Below are 19,236 nucleotides of genomic sequence, written 5' to 3' on the forward strand. Positions count from 1 at the left end.
CCACCAACCTTCATCTCCAAGTTCTTGTTTAAACGCGGGGCGCCTGGGTGGCGCAGTCGGTTAAGCTTCCGACTTCAGCCAGGTCACGATCTCGCGGTCCGTGAGTTCGAGCCCCGCGTCAGGCTCTGGGCTGATGGCTCGGAGCCTGGAGCCTGTTTCCGATTCTGTGTCTCCCTCTGTCTCTGCCCCTCCCCCGTTCATGCTCTGTCTCTCTCTGTCCCAAAAATAAATAAAAAACGTTGGAAAAAAAAAAAAAATTTAAACGGTTATCTGGCTTGATTGTAATGTTAGAAATGTCACCGTCCAATCTGAAGGCACCAAAAAATAAGATGTAACTGGCAATTAAAAGAAAGTGGCCTACGCATCAAATTACAGCTAACTAAAGGCTGAACGGAATGGAGGGAATAAGAGGAGGAGATTTTTCAAGATTCAGCATTGCTGCACTTCCCCACCTGCCCCCCAAAATATGAAGTTAGCTTTTTCTTCCCCACTTTCAAAGAGGTCTAGAGGGATAAAATTCAATGCCAAGAAGTCTGTTAATTATCGTTCCCAGAGCTCTGTTGAGCAGGAATACGGTACTTTGCACAATCATCCTAGTGTACATCATTTTGGTATGATTTTTAACCAATTTCAATCCCAACTGAACATCACCTGGATTTATGGACAATTACAGAGGCTTTTAAGAGCAAGGAGAACATAATGGCCAAGCTGAGATGAAAGATAAATTGCTTTTGCAAAGCTGAGACCAAAATGATTGGGTCCAGTGTTCCCAATGCATCATGAAATAGATCACCTAGCAAATTTCAATTTGTTTTTAGAACAAATTTGTCCCAGTTTTAGAGGGACTCCAACACCTTATGAATATTCGCAAAACCTTTATTTACATTTGGACAGTTTGAACCTATGGATTTTTTAAAAATCTGTTCGAAATTTTGAGATGTCAACCTAAGAGGCTCTGACATATCTGCAGAAGTCTGGTTGTAAGTACTGTTGAGTTCTGGAAAGGCACAGATTAAATACTAAAGTATTTACACAGTCAGAGAGGAAGATGCCTTTATGTGCTGCAGGGAGAGGAGAAAGAAGGGTCCTACCAAAGGAAAGAGCACCCCAACTTTAGTAGACCGCATCCCTACTTGAAGTCGCCACTGATGTTGCCTCACACTCAATCTCAAGTAGGGGAGTCTGATTCACTTAAATATTTATTGTGCGCCTATTAAATGCCAACCGCTGCTCTAAGCATCTGATCTAAGCGTTCCCATGGTAGTGGTCCAGGAGTCTTTTTCAAGGGGAAAAAAGCTTTAGCCATCTATAGAAGAATCATTAAAGACAACTGTCCTCCTTGCTGGTCTTTCTCTTCATTCATAAAATGTGAACTAAAACTGAATCCCTCAGAGTAACCCACTTTGAACCTCTGGTAGACTAGCTGTCTAGAGAATAAAAGTTGGTCAACACCACCATCTGCTTTTTTGGCAATCAAACTTGCAAATTAAACCAAGGCGAATAAAAACCAAAGCCCAGAGTCTCAAAGAGATATGTGAATACACATGTTCATTGCAGCATTATTCACTATAACCAAGAGGTGGAAGCAACGCAAATACCCACTGACAGATGAATGGATAAACAAAACGTGGTATACACATATATACGGAATACTATTCAGCTTTAAAAGGGAAAGAAATCCTGTCATAAGCTACAACATTACACTAAGTGAAATAAGCCAGTCACAAAAAGGACAAATACTGTACGATTCCACTTATGGAAGGTACTCAGAGTGGTCAAATTCAGCAACAGAAAGTGGATGGTAGCTACCAGGGGCTGGGGAGAGGGCAAAGGGTAGTTGTTGTTTCAGGGGTATAGAGTTTCAGTTTTGCAAGATGAAAAAGTCCTGGAGATCTGTTTCACAATAATGTGAATATACTTAACACTACTAAACTATACATTTTAAAATTGTTAAGATGACACAGTTTGTTACATATTCTTTTCCACAATTAAAAAAAAAAAATCAAAACTCAAACTACAGAAAAGTGCTGAGCTTGAACCTCCAGAGTTTATCTGGCCACTTGCCTGATCCTGAATTTTTGCTTCCATGCTCAAGCTGGAGTGTAGACTCGCGGCACTGGCCTAATCCCACCACAGCCCAGGAGGGCACTAGCTTTATGCCTGGCTGACTCCTGCACCAACACCTGATAAGCCTGACTGAGATTACCCACTCAAAATATGAGCAAAATACCCTACATTTTACTTTATCATTTCTTTTTCTCCTCTATCTGAGACAGTATAGGTAACCACCACCTTTACACTAAATAAAAGAAACAATGACTTTTCAGTGGAAATTCATCTGTGAATGCAAGCCACTCTGAGAAAAGCCAAGCCAAATTCAGCTGCTGAAACGTCCCATATAAACAAACATGACCTACAGGTACATCAGAATATGAATCTGTTTTTTTTTAAGCCCTGAAGTCAGTGGGGCCTTTACCACAAAGAGAAGTTATTTTATTTTATTCATTCACTACTTGTTTATAGAGTCTCTCTCTCCCACCAGGATGCATGTTCTGTGAGTGCAACGATCTTGTCTGGCCCACTACTGGATCCACGGTAAGTAGCACAGCCACAGTAGGTATATAATGAATATTTGCTGAATAAGCAAATAAACTGACCTCCTACGTCTGAGATTTAAAGACCACTAGCTCTAAGAAAGTGCAACATGAGTTCTACATTAGGAAGGAGTCCGGTATCTGTTCTGCTAGGATGCTTAATGCCTTCGGGCAGGAATGACACATCTAAAACAGAGAGATCCTTCAGTATTTGCTAAAATGACACCAAATGGAACAGTCTTCACTAAGAAAATAACACTACACTCTTGAAATATTTTCATTCTAATGAGTCTCACCTCCTTCTACCACTGTCATACCACTTTACTCCTCCCCTCACCCCTATTACTCACACAGTAACCTCCAGCCACTCTGAACTTCTTGTTGTTCCCTGAAACATAAGGCCCTCCCCTCTGGGCCTCCAGGCCTTTACGAATGCCAATCTCTCTACCTAAGATACTCTCACACTCATCCTTTCCATCTGGTGAATGCTTCTCCTATTTCAAGATCCAAAAAAATGTTCCCTTTACTTAAAGCCTCCCTAACTCAACCAGGGAGGAACAAGCACTATGTCCTCTGTAATCCCATAGCACTTTGACTTTTACTGCTTTAGACTCATCACTGTACCTGCCTCAGTTAAGTATATTCACTATTATATTCAATAAATATTCACTGAATAAATGACTCTGGTTGTAATTACTAGATTGTAAGCCCCTCAAGGTCCAGGGTTATATTTGATTCTTCTAAGTCAGTGATTCTCAACGGGATGATTTTAGCCCCCAGGAGACACCTGCCAATGTACGGGGACGTTTTTGGTTGTCACAACGGAGAAGATTGTTACTGGCATTTCATGCGTAGAGAGGCCAGAGATGCTGCTAAACATCCTACGATGCACAGGACAGTCCCCCACAGCAGAGAATGATCCAGCCTAAATGTCAATAAAGCTGCTGTGCAGAAACCCTGATCTAAAGGGTATCTTTTAACACCTAGAAAGAGTGCCTGCTTACAGATTTGTTGTTGAATAAACTGCCCAGCAGCATTTATGATTCCAGAAATTTGGCAGGGCCACTGAAACAGGACTAAGAAATGAGCTACAGCTACTGAAGGAAGGTGAGAGCTCTGTTTTTCCACATTCTCTAAAAGATATGCCTCACATTAAGCTATCTCTGCATCAAAGCATCCGCTATACACCCACATGCCTAAGGAAAGCCACTAAGATATAAAAAGAAAACCCCTGTAGTTACCTCACTAAGGTAAATTACATCTTCATGTTCCCACCCAAAGGTAAGGAATGAACTATGCCTTTGTAAATGTACTTGAAATGAAAAACGTTTTACTCTCAGTTATTCATCTCATAGTTCTTTACACTCCACAAGCTTCTCATTCTTACTTACCACTGTTAAATTCCGGATTTCTTCCATGACACGAGGCCAGAAGGACTGGAGGCTTTGCTGGGCATCACTGCTGCTAGTGCCACCAAATCCTCCTTCTGTGGACATTCTGACAACTGAAAATAAATACATACATAAGATACATTAGAAGTAATAACGGCAGACTTTCTGTTCAGGTTATTTATATCTTTCCTTATGGCTGTTTTCACAAATTCATTCAATTTTTCAATCTGAGAAGGTACATAATTGTGAAGAGGCTCTTGACACAAACTTAAATGTCAGCAAAAACATATGGAAAAAGTTTTCCCTTCTATCCAACCTATACCACAGACACTAACAAGGAGCTCTAACTAGAAAACCTAAAATTACTAGAAATCCAAACTGAAATCTTAATGTGAATCAGGCCTTTTAATGTCTTGTCTTAGGAGGGGGCAAAAAGGGTACTTGGTTGGTGCTCTAGTCTGGTCCATAATTTTCAATGCCATTCCCTTCAATGTTTTTTCAAGTTCAACATGGTTTCTCACATTCCATGTCACAGCCTGCAGCAGACATACTGAGGGTCCCAGTGACTAACACCGTATAGAAATGTAAACCCAAGTCTTAAAAGTAAGAGCCCATTTTATTCCTTTGTTTCAGACACCGTGGCCCCATTTCTTTGAGGCTACTGATGATTATTATTCCTTCTACTCTCAAGCTAATCTGCCTCCAAGGGCACAGAAGCACTGAAGCCTTGGCCAATAATTGAGTGGGTGGCACCAAGTCTCCAAACTGGAACCACTTCCCAGTTCTTTCCTTACCTGAAGCCTTCTGTTAGGAACAAAGCCAAACAAAGCACACTGTCAACTGGAAGCTTTAAAGGTGGTTGAAAAATAACAAGGAATTAAATTTAGGATGAAGAAAAGAGGGTCAAAACCTGCATGCAGTCAACTGCTTTTGTGATGGGGGAGGGAAGATGAATAAGAACCCCCATATCAGTTAGAACAGTAGATGACACTATAAAGTCTTAAAAGATTTACGGTGGGAAAGTAAAAAACTCCAGATGGCATAAATGCTTATCTGGCAAATACTTAAATGCAAGAAACAGTTTAATTAAATACAAAGAACAAGAAACTTAGTGATGTCCTAAGAATTTCTATTCTGGGAAATTATTTAAAAAGGTTTAACATGCCAGTGACAGGATGCTGGCAGAGAGCTATGTAAATCATTAAGAACTAATTCTGAAGGGCTGAAAGAAAAGCACCAAAGCCAAGCATCACGTGACCAAACGCGTTCCTTTCCAGACCCTGTGTGGACGCACACTGGGCAGATCACTCTCCGTCAGCCGAGTGGAATGAGGGCTGATAAATCATCGGTTTAGACTGTGAGGGTGTTTTGATTCCCTCTTAAATATTTGCCGGGATTGTCCTAGAGGTCTCTCTCTCTTTTTTTTTTTTTCTTTTTCCTTCTAAAGGAAATGAGGAGAGGAAAGAAATGGAAGGAAAACAAGAGTACAATCTTCAAAGCAAATTTCACTCTGGTGTAATGACATTAGTGGGTGATGATGTAATGGGAAAAGATTTGGAGCCAATTTCTGGTGGTGGAGGCCAACAAGCAGCTCCATACATCAACAGAACTCTAAGTACTAGGAAGCAATATGATCCTGGAGTTTCTGGAGGGAATTAAAGTGAAGAGTGTTGAATCACAGCTGAAACGACTAGATAAAATCTTTAGTCCTCAATAACCAAGTATGGTCCTCTCAACTCAGCTCCCACGACATTTTCATTCATCATTGTATGCACATGGCCTATACACTATTCTCTTAGATGTACTGAGAACAAAGAAATCAAAGTAATCTAGAGAAGTTTTTTTTTTTTTAATTTTTTTTTATGTGTATTTATTTTTGAGACAGAGAGAGACAGAGCATGAACGGGGCAGGCAGGGGCAGAGAGAGAGGGAGACACAGAATCTGAAGCAGGCTCCAGGCTCTGAGCTGTGAGCACAGAGCCCGACGCGGGGCTCAAACTCACGGACCGTGAGATCATGACCTGAGCCGAAGTCAGACGCTTAACCGACTGAGCCACCCAGGCGCCCCTAGAGAAGTTTATTTTTATTAACAGATATCTACAAGGTACTCAGGACAATGAAGACTGTATGTAACCTTTTAAAATGGAATAAAAAATCTCTCCAGAAATAAAAATAAGTATCAAAAAACTTAAAAAGAATCTAACTTTTTATTGTATGGATCCATGGATAGGCCTGATCTAGCAAAATTTGCCACACAAACTGCTACAGTCAAAGGAGGAAGATGAACCATTGCCAGTGTGATATTTTTGTATACTTGCTAGTGACGGGTAGATTCAGTTTGAGTGCAAAAGGTCTGTGAGATTTAGAAAGTTGGTAACAAGTTTTGGTTGTCCTGTGATCTGTTCCCACAAACATTACAAAGGTGCTCAATTCAAGAAGCACCTTTAAATTCTGTCTGTGGACAGTATGCTTTTAAATTTTGAACTATCCCAACTAAGGATGTGCTGGTATGATCAGTTCCCAAACATCTGTGCAGTCAATAGATTATCAATGAACCTGGCTGGCTCAGACCCACACACTGTTGGGAGTGAAGGTTAGGTACAAAACAGAAGTTTTCAAATATTTCTAGAATTGAAAAATGTACTAAAGGTTAAATATCTAACTTCAGATGCCCATCGGCATTAGAAAATCAGACAATGGCAAAATGTAGTCAATAATAATGTCCTTTGTATTCTATTGCATCACAGAAGTTTAGGACTGAAAAAAAAAAAAAAAAGACATCAAAAGCCACCAAGGCCCACCTATCTAAAGAACACTGCTCTACTCCAACCTCTGCCGAACCTCCTCAATCCCATCCCAAGTGGTCATTCAACTTCAATATGAGTATCTCCCTCCCCAGTTTTGGGAAAATGGCTTGCTGATAAGGCATTCTTTTCCATCTTTGAACAGCTCTCACTGTTCTACTTTACATTAGGTTTTATTTTCAAAGTTCCACTTGAGCTTTGGATTTAGAGTTATAGGCTTTATGATTTTTCCATCCAGAAACCTCTTTTTATAAATTTCTGACTTCAAAACCAAAGGTATTCTCATCAGAAATGGAAGATCTCATTAGGAGCAGGATTTCTAGCATCTCTGCACAGAGACTGCTTCTCGGCCTTTTGGCTAAGATCAAGTGTAGCATCTTTGCACAGAGATGATGAGTAGGTAATTCTGTTAATACCTCTTTGTTACTGTAAACTCCAAGAAAAGGTGACTACTTTCATTCAAAAGGTTTTCATTAAAGCAGATCTGGTCATTACACAGGGCTTTAAAAATCAGACCAAATCTCAGGGTGCCTGAGTGACTCAGTCAGTTAAGCATCTGACTCTTGAACATGGCTCAGGTCACGATCTGATGGCTCCTGAGTTTGAGCCCCACATCGGGCTCCATGCTGACAGTGTGGAGCCTGCTTGGGATTCCCTCTCTCTGCCCCTCCAGTGCGGTCTCGGTCTCTCTCTCTCTCTCTCTCTCTCTCTCAAAAAATTAATTGAAAAGAAATTAGACCAAATCTCAAGCAACAGATTTTATAAGAACAAATTGGTGTTCTCAATATTTTCCCACTGAGGCACAGGATTAAAATAATGAAACCTAATCAGCATTTTGCTCACCAAACACCCCAACAAGTTAAAAAATATATAAACTGACCTTAATCTTATTACTTCTGATTTTAATAATACATTAATTGCAACTGAGTTGATTCTGCCACAGAAGTAGCCTATTCATAACATTTACAGCTCATGAAATACATGCCAGATTCATTTTCTAGAGTAATGAGAGAAGGTATGTTAAAAAGTAAGAAAGATTTATATTCCAGGATCCTTTTTATTCCATGTTAAATTGCTATCTCATCACAGGACAAAGCTATTTATACACAGTTGACAACAAAACTGCTTTAAGATCAAGCTGTATTAGCTTTAGATCACTCATGAGACATGCAGCATAGAATTTCCCAGATTTAATTATTAGTATTAGATTTACCATTCATGTTAATTACTTCATACTACCTGAATAAGATGTTTAACTATTTAATAAAGACATAAGGATCAGATCAAGTATACAGAACGGTTGTTGCCAGAGGTAATCTCAACTCCCAATATCGATTAATTTACCTGCTTTTTTAAAAACAGTTTGCTTTCCAAAGCTAGAAAGAGAAGAATCAAGGTCCATCACAAAAAGGCTGTTTCTCCAATGCTCAACTTAACAGCCATCTGTCCACAAGTCTTCTCTAAACATCCCCATCCGGACGTGATCACTCCTTCCTGTGAACCTTCAGGGCCCTTGATCTGCACCTCTTTCTGCCTTCACCAGATTATCTTGTATGATCATTATTTATGTGTATGTCTTATATTTCCCTTTCTGGTTTACAAGCTCCTTCTAGGTAGGACCTAAATATGATTTATCTCTGGATCCCTCACAGTATCTAGCACCCAGTTTGATTACTTCTGAATGAAGAGGCAAGAGAGTTGCTGGGTATGGCCTGAGAAAAAGAGGTCTCTTGAAAAGTGTGGCCCTGAAATAGACTTAATGGGATTGCCTGAACAACCAAAGGAAGTGGTTATAGGAGCTATTCTGGGAGGCTCAGATAAAGGGGAAAGGGGGTTCTCTCTGGGCCTTTAAAGTAAGAAGGACAACAATCAGAAATCCACCTGAAACTTACTGAAGTGAATTTAAGATAAAAGGGCAGGGTAGGAAGGCCACACCCCCACACCCCCATACACACCTTGTGCAAGTTGCAAGGCAGACTGGAAGCCTGGAAACATGGGTGCATACCATTCCCAAGTGTAAATCTTTGGAAAGACAGAACTTTGTCAGGAAGGTGACCATGATAGATTAGAAAAGTTTGAAAAATTAATGACAAAAGGTAAGTAGGAGGAGGGCAAGTATCTCTGGCCATACATTAGCAGGAAGAGAAGGAGAAAAGCATGGAGGAAACGAGATGATTCAATCATATCATTCAAGGATGGAAAATCTAGCTGTCACTCTAATATCCAGTTACTCTATCATTGATGAAGAAAGAAAAAGAGACCTAAGCAGTTTTCAAAACATCTCAGAACAGAGTGTTCCTCTTTTTAAGATCTTGGAAATATTCCAAGCTCTTACTCTTGACCAGGTACCACGATTCACCAAATCCTCCCTCAGTGATATGCCTAGACATGAAATAGGATGTATCAAAAAGATCTACCTCATAAAATTATATAGAAATGTAAGTTTTATTGCAATATGCTCTGGTTTCTAAAACTCTGTACCTTTAGACTTTAGCTCTCTTTTCTTGGCACATAACCTCATTCGCTCTATGAAAGTCCTTTACAATATTCCTAAACCCACTTTATAGCTCTTTGAAAATAACTAAAACCAAATAGATGTTGTTGGGAGATAATACCTAAAACCCTAATATAACAACTGTTCAAGGAAAAAAGATCAAAGAAAGCTCCCTTGAAATGAAACCCAACCCTTGACCAATGCTGCTTTCTATTAAAGTACTAGAGCTGACCCATTCCAGGCAGTCAGGTTTCACCTAAAAACAATACTCTTACTGTCAAATGCAAATATATCTTAGCCAAGTTTTGACTGAAAAACAAATCTAAACATTGGTACCACCATTTCCTTTTAATGACCGCCCCCCAATCTAACTTGCGGCCTTTAGGCTATAAGCAACCTTAATCATTCCTGTGTATCTCCAACTTAACATGTATCAGTTATCTCCCTATGTGCAAAGCACATACCTTCTTCACTCCCTTTTGTGCCTTGCATTTTGAGCATGCCTTCCTCTGTCATTAGATGACATGTTTTTTATCTTGCCCAACTGCCAGCATTTTTGCATGCCTTTTATTACATTCCAGTACTGTTCAGATATTTATTGTAGTTAGCTCCAGGTTTATTTGAAATAGCCAAAACTGTTGGAATGTTATATTTCAAATGGTGAGAGAGCGATACACAGAAAGAAAAAAAAAAAAAAAAAAAGAATGTTAATGTGAATTACTAGATGGATAAGAAGGGGGTAGGATTTAAGCTTATTTGTGCTTGCTATTTTAGATATTCTTCTAAACTACAAAGAAAAGTGTAAATGACATTTGAAAACTGAGACTTTTGAAACCAAACAATTCCACCAACAGTCAATTTGGTTCTAAAGTTTGTACAGATGGACCCATCATCAATCATGGCTAAAGAGTATTTCAAACCTTAAGGAGGCATGCGTTCTCTACAATAAAACCAATCTCAAATCAACAATTTCAGGAGAAAAACAGCATCACTCTGGAAATTAAAAGACCTACGTCTGTGAACTGGCCTACTGCCTACTAATTGGTGGCCCTGGGCCAGTCATTCCACTAAGGCACTCCAGGAGCAATGTATACTCACCATGCAGGCCAAAGGGGTGGTCTGGTATGGAAGACCGACACTTCACTAGTTGATGTAATAAATGAATGAATACAAAAGAAGGCAGGGTGACTAGAGAGAAAAGAGGGGTCAACAATCTTTATTTAAGCTCATCTAAGGTTTCTACTTAATCACGCAAGAAAGCACTGAGCGTAGTGCCAGAAACCTTCTTACTTAAGTTCTAACCCCTTATTGACTGTAATCAGCTAGTCATAGTTACTATTCGCAGGTGATTATACAGTATCCAGTACTATAAGAATGAATAATGCAGCCTGACTAAAGACCCCTTTCCCCAACCCTGATTAATGCCAAGTTCAATGTTTGAGGGTGTGTCTGTTTTTAGCTCCAAGAGGCTAGGTATGAAGTTGCTTTTCAAACTGCCTACTAGAAAAACCATGCTTCCCAAAAGATGAAGGGTTGGAACTAGCTGCACATTGCTCTCCCCAAAGATCTGTTCACAAGGATACATTTTTAAATTGGCAGCAGAAACACTTTGCTTCAAAAACAAAAACATGTTTCTGTTTGCTATCTACTACAACATAATCTTTTAAACAAGGGCCAGATCATAATGCAGTTATAACTAGAAAATAAATGAAGGCACAGCATCTGGTATAAGCAATGAAACTTATAGGAAGGCATGAACAAAACATTTTAAGATTTGTTTCTGTGGAATAGAAAATGATGTGTAAACATCTTACTTCACACACTTTCTTCATTTCTTCAGTAATGTTCTTAAACCATCCCTGCATACAGGACAGCAATAAAACACTATTTTGTATGTTGGAGGAAAAAAAATCAAGTATTTTAGTGAAGTATTCTAAAGCAAGGGTCTGTGAACTACAGACCACAGGCCAACTTTGGCCTGCAGCCTGTTCTCATAAAATAAGTTTTATTAGAAGACTGCACCGTCATTCATTTACACTAAGGCTGCTTTCATGCTACATTAGCAGAGCTGAACAGTTACAACATAAACTGTATGACCTGCAAGCCAAAAATATTATCTGGCCCTTTACACAAAAAGGATCAGATAACATTTAGAACCCAGTTCGAAACTGTTAAGTTTTATTTCAATGAATCCTTCCATGACAGAACAGTGTCATCCCTCATTTACTGATGGGGAAACTTAGCACCAGAGGTGGAGAAACTTGCCCTAGATCACACAGCTGTTACACAGCTCCCTCACCTGTTCAGCCTCCATTAGGAAGGAGTGAGCTGGGCAACCCGCTCCGCCCCACAGGAATATTTGTTAATCTCTTTGACTCTCCAACCTCTGGACAGTAAATAAATTCTTGCAAGAAGAATGGAGAGTTACTGGTTTTTCAGGCTCTGAGCCTGAAAGAGAATTCTGACATGAGTTGGAGACAGAAACAGTGCCAGGAGCCTGAGTTTTAAATTGTATCCTAAAACAAAGAGGCATTTTGCCTACTGGATTCCTTCTGAGATTCAGAAACCCTGAGAACCACCTCTTCCTGTTCTGGCAGGATCCTGTATTTGTGTGTGCCCAGGAGAGGTGAGAAGTAGGACTCTGCAGAATGTTTCGATGCCAACTTAAGAGCTGTTGAGTTCACAAACTACTTGTCACAGTCATTACCCTCAATTGATCTTCACTCAGCTCAGTGATAAAGAGATCAATATTTCAATTTTACAAATAAGAAAGCAGAGGATTAGTTATCTTAAGTTACTTGCTCAAGATCACAATATAGTTAATAGTGGAACTCTAAAATTCTGTTCTTGCCTTAAGTCAGCTTGTTCATCCTCACTTTTTGCACTGTTTTAAGGTATGTGTATATTCAAACTGTTCAGAGAGATAAGCAGTCTTGGCTTAGATCAATGACTCAAATCCTTAACCCAAATGATCATTTTTAAACACCTACTCCCATCATTTCTGTGACAATAATAGAAGATGCTAATAGCACTCTTATCTACTACCATATAAACATCCTTTTCTTATTTCTCTGTTGTCTCTTTCCAAGCTCTGTTCTTTTTTCTTTCCTATTTTTTCCTTCCCCTTTGCATGTCTCCAGGTCAGTAGGCAGCACCTATGAATACTCAGCTGTGAACAGTGGGGGGCAGTAAAGTACAGGATAAATACATAAAGAAAATGTACTGGACATGGAGGTTCTCCCTCTCTGACGACTAACTTGCTATGTTTATGATCTTGGGCAAATCTCTTAACTTCTTGGGGGCCTTTGTTCACCTGCAGGAACACCTCACAGGGCAGTTGCAGCACACAAATGGGAAAATACATGCTAGAAGGCCTCGAAAAATACCAAGAATCATACAAATGCCAGATGGCATATAATCTTCGCTGCTCAGAGCTAGATAAGACATCTAATCCTGGCCTGAATGGTCTCAGACAGAACATCAAGTCCAAAGTCCAACCTCCCTTAGGTACTGTAGCCAGTAACTCAACTTGCTTCATCCTCTAATTTAGACTTACTTTGTTTCCATGCATCTGAAACTGGACTCTTAGAAAATATGCTAAAAACAAATACAGAGAAATCTTCTCCCATCTCTTTTAATAGACAAGAAATAAATTGTAAAGCCCTTTAAACTATTAAATTTAGAATGAGTGTACTGATCCAAATAAGCAAAGAATTCAAATGGAAATGACTAGGAATGCTCCACATTTAAATCCCTGAGAATGTCAATGACCAGTAGCTATGCAGGTTTCCCCTCCAGACTAAGCCAAAAACATTTAAATTCCTAGAACATGTCTCCTTGGACACCTCAGACTTCTGTAAGCTAGGAGTGTGTGTGGCTGCTTTGTCCTTCAGAAGAAATCTTGTTACTTTAGAGGGCACAGGAGACCTAGAGTCTAGGCAGCCTCCACCCTACCTGGCCCCAAAGGCTAAGAAAAAGATTCTGTTTTGAGCTCTGAAGAGACCTCTGGCTCCTTCCATCTCCATCCCAAACCCTGGAGTACAGGGAACATGTTCTGAAAGCAAGAACTATTCAGACTATCTCATGGACTGAAACCAATCTTTTACGTTTTTTTTTTTTTTGGGGGGGGGGGGGAGAGCACTGTTAAGAAGCTTGCTTTTTACAGTACAACTGTAACAAATTAAATATACACGCTCACTAATTAGTGACCACTAAATTTTTTTCTCCCCAAGAAACCATTCCCAGCACCCAATAAAATCTATTTCTACAATTAACATATTCACTTTCGTCAGACTTGTGTGGCATGTTATTATTTGGCACATTATTTCTTAAGCCTAAAATTTCCCTGCTCCTATCTTCTTCCCAGTTCTTATGTAATTGTCTTTGTTTCTGGCACATCCTCAAGGGAAACATGCCTTGCTCATAGTAGGAATTCAACACAAATCTACTGGACAAATACAAGCTCCTCAAGAACTATTTTAAGGGGCGCCTGGGTGGCTTGGTTGGTTAAGCGTCTGACTTCAGCTCAGGTCATGATCTCACGGTCCGTGAGTTCGAGCCCCGCGTTGGGCTCTGCGCTGACAGCTCAGAGCCTGGAGCCTGTTTCAGATTCTGTGTCTCCCTCTCTCTCTGCCCCTCCCCTGTTCATGCTCTGTCTCTCTCTGTCTCAAAAATAAATAAATGTTAAAAAAAAAAATTTTTTTTAAAAAAAGAACTATTTTAAGACTCCAAGTATCTTTGGCCTCATTCTGGGTCCTTTTCTCTGAAATGTTCACATGGGGAAACCCCTTCTTAAGTGCCTGTACTCTGCTGTGCAATAACCTTTGTGCAGTAATCCAACAGAAAAGTAAAAAAAAAAAAAAAAAAAAAAAAAAAAAAAAAAAAAAAGTAGGTATGGAGAGAAACCTGTTCTTCAGAAAACATACCACGAATGCAGATAATTCTCTAATCATGGACTCCACTGGAAAAATGGGAGATTGTGCTGATGAGTTAATCCATCTAAAACCGGGGGTAGGGCAGTGAGCAAAGAATTCTCAATTAAAAACCTGCAGGGTATTGTAAGAATGTCAATGCGAGCTTGGTTGTATTGATTTGGCTATATGGATTCTGCTGATTCACAGACACACTAAGTTCTGCCCTCTGCTAAGTGTCTTTTATCATTGACTTAAATGTTGAAAGGAAGGCAGGCAATGAAAAAAGCAGAAGAAACAAATCCTCCAGGCCCAACAAGCACTGACCCTCCTACCTCCAGGTATGTAGCTGTCAGGAACTGAGAATGTAAAGACGACTTCAAAGAGTGGAAAGCAACTGAGATGGTAATGCTAGTCCTTTCCATCTGTACATGCTGTATGTACACTTTGTACAGTAGCTCTCTTTCTGTCATCTCATTTGTTTTTCGCTATAAACACGGCACAGGTACTAATTAATATTCCCATCTGACAAAAACACTTCAGATAGACTGAGGGACTTGTCAGAAGGCACAGGGCAAGCACATGCCAGAGCTCAAATGAAAATCCACGTGTCCTGACACTCAGTTCTGTGCTCTTACACCGCATGTCCTCCTCCCTTCGTAGAATTAATAACAGAGGACCAAAAACTTAAGAATGTATGGGTCTTCGAAGCCTGGAACATAAATAAGTCCATCATTCTCCTGGAAGAAGTACTCCAAAAGACCAAGATGCCAGATTCTTATACATTTCAAAGTGGAGAGCTTTGTTTTCAAACTGGTTAAAGCTGCAGTTGCCCACAAGGACTGGGAAGTTGGGGTTATCTGGTCATTAACCAAGAGTGAGGATGAAAAGGTTTGGTAGATCAAGTTAACTCTCTGGGGGCCTGGTGATGGGAAGTCCCTTTACTGCTTCCCTTTGGTTCAGAGATAGCCTTAGCCTGGCCCTCTGGCTGGAGGTGTTTCCAGATGAGCACATTAACAGGAGGAATCACCTGACTCAGTATTACTCAGTGTCGCAAAATTATAGCTATTGCCACATTGTGAACATGATGACAATGTTATTTTACTTGTGCAGCCATCACTCCAAGAAATCAGAATTCCTTTGTCCTAACTACCTCACTAGGGGTAAAGCAAGGATTAGAAATCACAGCTAGGAAATATAAAGCAACTGATTATCTAAAAACACCATAAGGCATCTAAAAATACCAATCTGTGGTTCCAGATAAGAACACAAATCTAGGGGGTGCCCAATACACACCATAATGTGTGCATTTGCACAACTAAGGAACACCATAGAACACATAACACAACTCTAACCTCATATCCGTTCGGAAAAAGTCCTTCAAACTACTTACCTGACCTTAGTGAATTTAGGATTCAGGAAAGACAAATTTCCCACCACACTGGTGGTACTCATTTAGTACCTATCGATTTGCACTATGCCGTGTTCTGAAAAGAAAAGTGGCTATGTTTGAGAAAACTTAAAAAATAGGGGCGCCCAGGTAGCTCAGTCAGTTAAGCGTCTGACTCAGGTCATGATCTCTCTCAGTTCTGTGAGATGGAGCCCCAGGTCACGCTCCGCGCCGGCAGTGTGGAACCTGCTTGGGATTCTTTCTCTCTCCCTTTCTGCCCCTCCTCCACTCATACTGTGTCTGTCTCTCTCAAAATAAATAAACTTAAAAATAATAACTCAGGGGGCACCTGGGTGGCTCATTCGGTTAAGCGTCAGACTTCAGCTCAGGTCATGATCTCACAGCGTGTGGGTTTGAGCCCCACATTGGGGCTGTGCTGACAACTCAGAGCCTGGGGCCTGTTTCAGATTCTGTGTCTCCCTCTCTCTCAGCCCCTCCCCCGCTCGTGCTCTGTGTCTCTCTCTCTCTCTCAAAAATAAATCGACATTAAATTTAAAAAAAATAGTAATTCAGTTTGACTATATATTTGCTCCTTTTATGATCAACTGTTTAGTCATTTCATGTAAGATTATGTGTGATCTCTGGAGAAAAAAAAATTTTTACGTGTCTCCTTTCTGGGGAAGAGCAGCACACACAAGAAGAGGTGGAAGGAAGAATTAGTCCTAGAAGATGGACACAGCTATAGCTTGTTTTTCATACAAAGTAACAAGGTGCAAAGAGCACAGGGCTTATGTCACTAGGCTCTGCCTCTTATTTCCTCACCCACAAAATGGGGATAATATTTCTGTCTTACCTACCTTAGGTAAATACCAAGTGACAGAATGGATATCAAATCATTCCATTAACTGTAACGTACTATTCCATATAAACATTACATACTATTATGCTACTTAACTACCTTCAAGGCTAGCTTCATGGGTATTTGGCCATTTAACTACCAGGAGAGACATAATCATGGAATTCAGGATATAAATTAATAATCAACGTAGGGTGGCTGGAAATTTACCACTTTTTCTTCAGTGAAAAGTTTATTACTTTTATTTTAAATTGAGGGTAATTACAACATACCTAGCCTAGAAACTAAATATAGGTGCCTTATATTAAAAGTTCTGCAAAAAAATAAAAATAAAAATAAAACATACAAAATAAAAGTTCTGCTAAATCCTACAGATGAGGCTATCCTATTGCTGGTAATTTATATTGTATGCTGTTCATTAGTGTTATCATGATCATGTGGCTATAAGTTACTTGCTAAGCAAATGCTACCGAACTCCTACATGTGTATTTATGCTTCATGCAGAGGCTGCCATTTGAGACTTTATTATAAAGTTAACACCAGTGAAGATCAAGCCCCATGCGACTTGGGAAACAAACCAACAACCTAGTTTTTGTTGTTGTTTTAATTTTTTTTTAAGTTTATTTACTTATTTTGAGAGAGAATTGGAGAGAATGTACGAGGAGGGGAAGAACATAGAGAGATGGGGGAGAGAATCTCAAGCAGGCTCCACGCTGTCAGCCCGATGTGGGGCTCGAACGCACCAACCGTGAGATCATGATCTGAGCCGAAACCAAAAGTCATATGCTTAACTGACTGAGCCACCCAGGCCATCGAATGACTTAGTTTTTGCACTGGACAGAAGTGTGTATATGGTTAAAACTTAAACAAGAAAGCTTATGGCTATACATACCTACACACATATACAGAAACATATACATAACTAATCTCAAGGAACTAGTGGAAAACATTTCAAAGAAATATTTGTACATATTCAGAAGAAATGAAGGCCACCCAATTTTAAAGCAGGATTTCTAGTCTTCTACGCATCAAAGCACACACTGAAAATGTTAATATTAGCTTTCTGAATACTTAAGCTATGGGCTGATACTGATGCCCTCATTCCGTTTAACTTGTCACAAGATCATGTATCACGCATGGTGCTCTAAGTATTCTGAGAAAAATGTGGGCTAACAATGACACCTTACTTCGTTATGTAGGCCTGGAATAGGGAAGCTATAGATATTCTCTGGTTTTAACTAAACCAACATTTTAAAAAAGGAATAAGCAATTTTAAAGAATACTAACGCATATATGGGAGTTGCACACTCAGACGACAGGGGTGCACAATCAAAAAAGCTTACAGAACACTGACCTAGACAACTCCACTATGTTCACTTCTACATGTCTCAGCTTGAGGGTACAACCTTTTGTTTCCAATTTTGACATGAAACTTTATTCTTCCGGTCCTTCTGTCTATTTTCTCCCTTGATTCTCTCTCATCTTTTCCCCAGGTTCAGCCATAATCTCTACAGCCCAAATTCCAAGTATACATTACCAGTTCTGCTATTCCTCCAGTCCTGCATGTTGGACCTCCCAACTGGAAAGCCACCCAGAATTCAAACTCAAACTCCATGTGTCCAAATTCTTCCTCTTTCCCCAAACCTGCTCCTAACTTTTCAGTTTCTATCGTCCAGTCACCTAGGCTTGAAACCTCAGAGTTGTCCTAGACTCTTGTTCAATTCTAATCAATTCCAGGCTCTGTAGTAACAGTGTCCAACAGTGTCCATCTCCTGACCTTTCTTCATATGGCCACTATCTCTATCCAGGCCCTCATCATCTCCATATAATAACAAATATGATGATCATAATACCTAATACTGGTTTAGTGCTGTGTGTCAGGTACTAGCATTGCTCTCCCTTTTCACCCCCATAACAATCCTGTAAGGGTTGTGAACCCAGTCTGCAAACTCACTGCATTGTTCACTGTTTCTGGTGTCTTCCACTCAAATTCTACTCATGTCTACATAATAAATACATAATAAATCTCTTCATAAATCTTATAAAAGCACACACCTGATACTGCCACATCAATCTATTACCCCAGATCTTCAACGGTTCACCAATTCAAGCAGAGACGGTTCAAATTTCTTGACAGTCAAGGCCCTCCAACAGCAGACCCCAACTCACTTCTCCGGACTTCTTTTTCCACTCCCTCCTGTCCCTAACTCATCTCCTTATATGGTCTAAGCAGACTGGACCATTCACTGCTCTCTTCGGCACATGCTGCACTTTTTCAGTCATGACCTTGCTCCTCCTTTCCCCATGCTTGGAATGCCCTTGTTCTTACCTCCCTGAGTCCAACGCTCAGTTAAACTGCCTTCCTTCATTCCTAAGTCAGAAGTAGAGGTCTCCCCTCCTCTGAATTGTGTCCTTTGCTTGTACTTTCCATATCAGTTTCATGTACTTGATATACATCCTCTGTTTCTCCTACCAGATTGTTAGGTCCTGGAGTAAAATGTTATTTGTGCACGTTTTTAAGTCTCCACGTATAAGACATGCGTGCATGCTGAATTAGTGGAAGAAAGTATAGAGCGTACACCTTTGGGACTTCCTCGTAGGTAAGAACTATACAGGTTAAGGAGATAAAGGAAAAATTCATTCTATCTGGGTATTTCCAGTCAAGCAGGTCTTGCTTTAGTTTTCTATGTAAATGAAATGATGAAGACAGACCAAATGATAATACTTCCAAGAAAAAAGGTAACCAAGCGAATCAGCACTGCTGTTTGCTGTGGTTTGTCTCCTTTCTTCCTTTGAA

General features: G+C 40.0%; 1 protein-coding gene across 4 annotated transcripts in view; it reads right to left on the reverse strand.

Moving 5' to 3' along the window:
* NFYC (nuclear transcription factor Y subunit gamma) overlaps positions 1–19,236 on the reverse strand; it is a 67,830-nt gene that overhangs the window by 25,424 nt on the left and 23,170 nt on the right. For all 4 annotated transcript variants that reach the window (XM_058717867.1, XM_058717868.1, XM_058717869.1 and 1 more), the window contains one exon: positions 3,986–4,098. In XM_058717867.1, the coding sequence (XP_058573850.1) occupies positions 3,986–4,090 (105 nt within the window). In that variant the 5' untranslated portion in view covers positions 4,091–4,098. Of the gene's footprint in view, positions 1–3,985; positions 4,099–19,236 lie in introns of those variants that run through there.

This window comes from Neofelis nebulosa, chromosome 2 (assembly GCF_028018385.1).
Source record: "Neofelis nebulosa isolate mNeoNeb1 chromosome 2, mNeoNeb1.pri, whole genome shotgun sequence".
Classification (NCBI taxonomy): domain Eukaryota; kingdom Metazoa; phylum Chordata; class Mammalia; order Carnivora; family Felidae; genus Neofelis; species Neofelis nebulosa.